Consider the following 4,056-nt stretch of genomic DNA (forward strand, 5'->3'; position numbering starts at 1 on the left):
CAGGAGAATGGCGTAAACCCGGGAGGCGGAGCTTGCAGTGAGCTGAGATCGCGCCACTGCACTCCAGCCTGGGCAACAGAGCGAGACTCCGTCTCAAAAAAAAAAAAAAAACCGGATTGTCCAATGCTGGCATTTTCTGTAGTTTGTGATGAGCATCCTGAAGTATTGTCAGCGTCTCATCTTGGAGCTGCTTCACCGCCTGCCTTCCTCACTCATCAGGGAGAAAGGGGTGGAAACCAGAACTATGTGCCATCATCAGAAGCTTGTGGCTAATGGGATGTATTGGGCACCAGGAGGGAGTGATAAGGGTTAATCCAAGAAGAATGAACCTTTGGGTCCTTCCTGTCGCCTTTATCTGCACCCGCATGACCACACTGACCATAGTTTCTAGTTCTGCCTACTAGCCACATGTTACTATTGAGCACTTGAAATGTACAAAATATTTGAATGACTTTTTAAATGTTGAAAAGATAATGTTTGATATATTGGGTCAAATAAAATAGAAAATTTCATGTGGGTCTACTAGAAAAACAAATTACATATGTGGCTCACGTAATGTTTCTGTTGAATGTTGCTGATCTATAGAAGTTCTTGTGGCCGGGTGTGGTGGCTCACGCCTGTAATCCCAGCACTTTGGGAGGCCGAGACGGGAGGATCACAAGGTCAGGAGATCAAGGCCATCCTGGCTAACACGGTGAAACCCCGTCTCTACTAAAAATACAAAAAATTAGCCGGGTGCGGTGGCGGGCGCCTGTAGTCCCAGCTACTTGGGAAGCTGAGGCAGGAGAATGGCGGGAACCCAGGAGGCAGAGCTTGCAGTGAGCCGAGATCGCACCACTGCACTCCAGCCTGGGCGACAAAGTGAGACTCCAGCTCAAAAAAAAAAAAAAAACCTTTCCTAAAGCATTAGATAAATAAAGGCTGTAGTTCCCAAACCATGCTTGAATCAGAATCTCCTTGGGAGAATCGTGGGCCCACCCTGAGACTCACTGAGTCAGTACCAGAATTGGAGCCTTGAAACAAGCCTTTTTATAAATCTCCAAGGAGATCAAAATACAAAATTGTGTTTGCAAACTACCACTGTTAATCCCGTGCTGGACCCTTACGTCTCACAGTGGCTCCTTTTAGTCTTAATTTGGCCAGGAAACAATGAGAACATTTTATCAGGTCCAGTCAGATGTTGGAGACTTTGCAGAATACCGGTTCATTGTGCATTCCTGGAGCCTGAGAAAATGCTGATGTAAGGTATTCAAGTGCTAGTGACTCTTGAACTGTGCTTTTTGCTGTACTGTAGCTGATATATTATGTCAGGAGAGGTGCCAAACTGGATAAAAGAATGTATGGTGTCATTTGATAGTCTTCCTCTTTGATACAGCAAGATGAAACAAGTATATAATGCCAGGGAAAGAACTCTTCCAGCATTATTCTTTCTCAAACTGAGATGCACTTTCAGGTGAGGTGGTGTCTTCCCCCACAGTGCTGCAGCGAATATTAGTGCTTACTCAGTTGGTTCCTGCTGAGTGATTGGAGTCGGGAGAAGGGAGGGTTACACCTATGACTGCTGAGTATTGCCTGCAGAGTGGGCTCAGAACTCACAGTTCAGGAATTTCAGAAGAGGACGTCCTTAATCCAAGGCCGGGGGCTGTTTACACGCTGCTGTAGTGCCCAATGGTGCACCCCTGCCTGGAGCTCCAACAGACCAGTTGACTTCTGGTGATGGTTTCTCCCTCACTTCTTAATCCTCCTCCCCCAGCTCTTTGACATTCACCACATGCATATATTATTGTCATATGATCTGTTCTTCTATATCAGTTCTTCATTTTCTACTTTAATTCCTCCTTAACTATTGTATTGATTTTTGATTGACTTACCCAGTGCCTTTTCATGGACCTCTCTTCCCACCCCCAAAATTGGTTATCTTTGGGACCTTGAAATAAATTTGTCTCTAAATTATGAATAATTGGTGTACGTAACTAATATATGCATAATATGAATTTTATTGTGACTTACCTGTCATACTCTAACATCTTCAGCTTCTATTTATTGCTAAAGTTTATGTTTCTGGCTGTAAAATACTACTTATTTCACATATATCAGGGGCTTTTTATGTGATTTTTTTCTTCTCTTTTTGCTCCCTTGGGGAGTTCCTTCCCCTTTCCATAAACTGTGGTCCCTGCCTGGCTGTGCCCCGTCCCTCCTCATCGGGCTTGTCCTGCCCACATCGCCCTGCAGGATTCTATGGCCTGGACGAGTCTGACCTCGACAAGGTTTTCCACTTGCCCACCACCACTTTCATCGGGGGACAGGAATCAGCACTTCCTCTGCGGGAGATCATCCGTCGCCTGGAGGTAAGAACAGTTTCTGGAAAATTCTAGTGGACTTTTTAAGAACTTGTATTAGCAGGATGGCTTTGAGGCTAGTTTTATTTTTTTTCTTTGTCTTTTTTATTTTATTTTTTCTCTGAGACAGAGTTATTGTCACCCAGGCTAGAATGCAGTGACACAGTTGGGCTCACTGCAGCCTCGACCTCCCAGTCTCAAACTATCCTCCCACCCCAACCTCTCATAGCTGGGACTGCTGGTATACACCACCATGCCCAGCTAATTTATTTTTTCATTTTTTATTGTAGAGATGAGGTCTTGCTGTGTTCCTCAGGCTGATCTCAAACGCCTGGGCTCAAGTCATCCTCCTACCTCAGCCTCTCGAAGTGCTGGGATTACAGGCATGAACTGGTCCTGTCTTTTTCACAGTTGTAAGGAAGGAGGACTTTTGTTGTTGTTGTTGTTGCCATTTTATAGATAGAAACCAGTGGTTTTGTGATCAGCCAGATAGGGGAAGTAAACTCTGCTTTCAGATCCCACTAGGAGTTTATTACAGATGGTAGGAGAGTCACCTCAACCCTGAGGGGACAGGCCTCAAGTCAAGGGTGGCTTCCTGCACAGCTCAGTGCCAGGGCTGCTGCGTGGTGGCCACTCTTCTTCTTCCCTCTCTCCCTCTGTTCCTCTCATCCTTCTATTTTGTTTCATTTTTTTCCTTCTCTCTGGACTCTGTTAGTACTAAGCCTGCCAGGGATTTCTTTCATGCACACACATTATAGACAGTGGCTAAGAGTTGTGGCTGTGCTGTTAGGCCACCTGTGTCTAGTTCTTCCATCCTGGGCAAGTCATAGCCTCCCTCAGTATAAGAGTGACTTCCATGCCCATTGCAGAGGGGAGAATGGATTTGATGACAGGTCCATGCCGAGAGTTGGCTATTACTGTTACTTAATGCTGTTCCTGGTATTCAGAGCTAAAGGATCCAGGTTAAAATAAACTGAGGAAATACTCTGGAATGGAACCCTCAAAATTGAGCATATAGATCACCTGGGGTCTGCCTGTCATGCACAGTCTGAATCCTGACGTCCCTAACTAACCCAGGTTGAACCACACTGGCCATCAGGGCTCTCTGAGGCTGTTCCTCTCATGGCTGGACACATTAGAACCACCTGGAGAGCTTACAGAACTGATACCCAGGCCACAGCCCAGGTCCCCTAAATTAGAATGCCCCTAGCACCCCAGGGATTAACCCTTGCTGCAGCAAGTGAATTTTAATTTAAAATTCTCTTGTCAGTGTTTACACAGTTGGCTGCATGTGGCTTAAAAAGATCTGAGCGTCCAGGCCGGGCACGGTGTCTCACACCTGTAGTCCCAGCACTTTGGGAGACCGAGACAGGTGGATCACAAGGTTGGGAGTTCAAGACCAGCCTGGCCAAGAACATGAAATGCTGTCTCTATTAAAAATACAAAAGTTAGCCAGGTGTGATGGCAGGTTCCTGTAATCCCAGCTACATGGGAGGCTGAGGCAGAGAATTGCTAGAACCTAGGAGGGGGAGGTTGCAGTGAGCGAAGATCACACCACTGCACTCCAGCCTAAGCAACAGAGCAAGACTCCATCTGGAGTGTAGGCCGGGCGCAGTGGCTCAAGCCTGTAATCCCAGCACTTTGGGAGGCCAAGACGGGCAGATCACGAGGTCAGAAGATCGAGACCATCCTGGCTAACACGGTGAAACCCCGTCTC

General features: G+C 46.5%; 1 protein-coding gene across 1 annotated transcript in view; it reads left to right on the top strand.

The window, feature by feature from the left end:
* Nucleotides 1-4,056, top strand: part of OGDH (oxoglutarate (alpha-ketoglutarate) dehydrogenase (lipoamide)) — a 120,112-nt gene that overhangs the window by 68,039 nt on the left and 48,017 nt on the right. The window contains 1 exon segment of the mRNA XM_011946780.1: nt 2,233-2,348. Coding sequence (XP_011802170.1) covers nt 2,233-2,348 — 116 coding nt within the window.

This window comes from Colobus angolensis, unplaced genomic scaffold (genome assembly GCF_000951035.1).
Source record: "Colobus angolensis palliatus isolate OR3802 unplaced genomic scaffold, Cang.pa_1.0 Scaffold253, whole genome shotgun sequence".
Classification (NCBI taxonomy): domain Eukaryota; kingdom Metazoa; phylum Chordata; class Mammalia; order Primates; family Cercopithecidae; genus Colobus; species Colobus angolensis.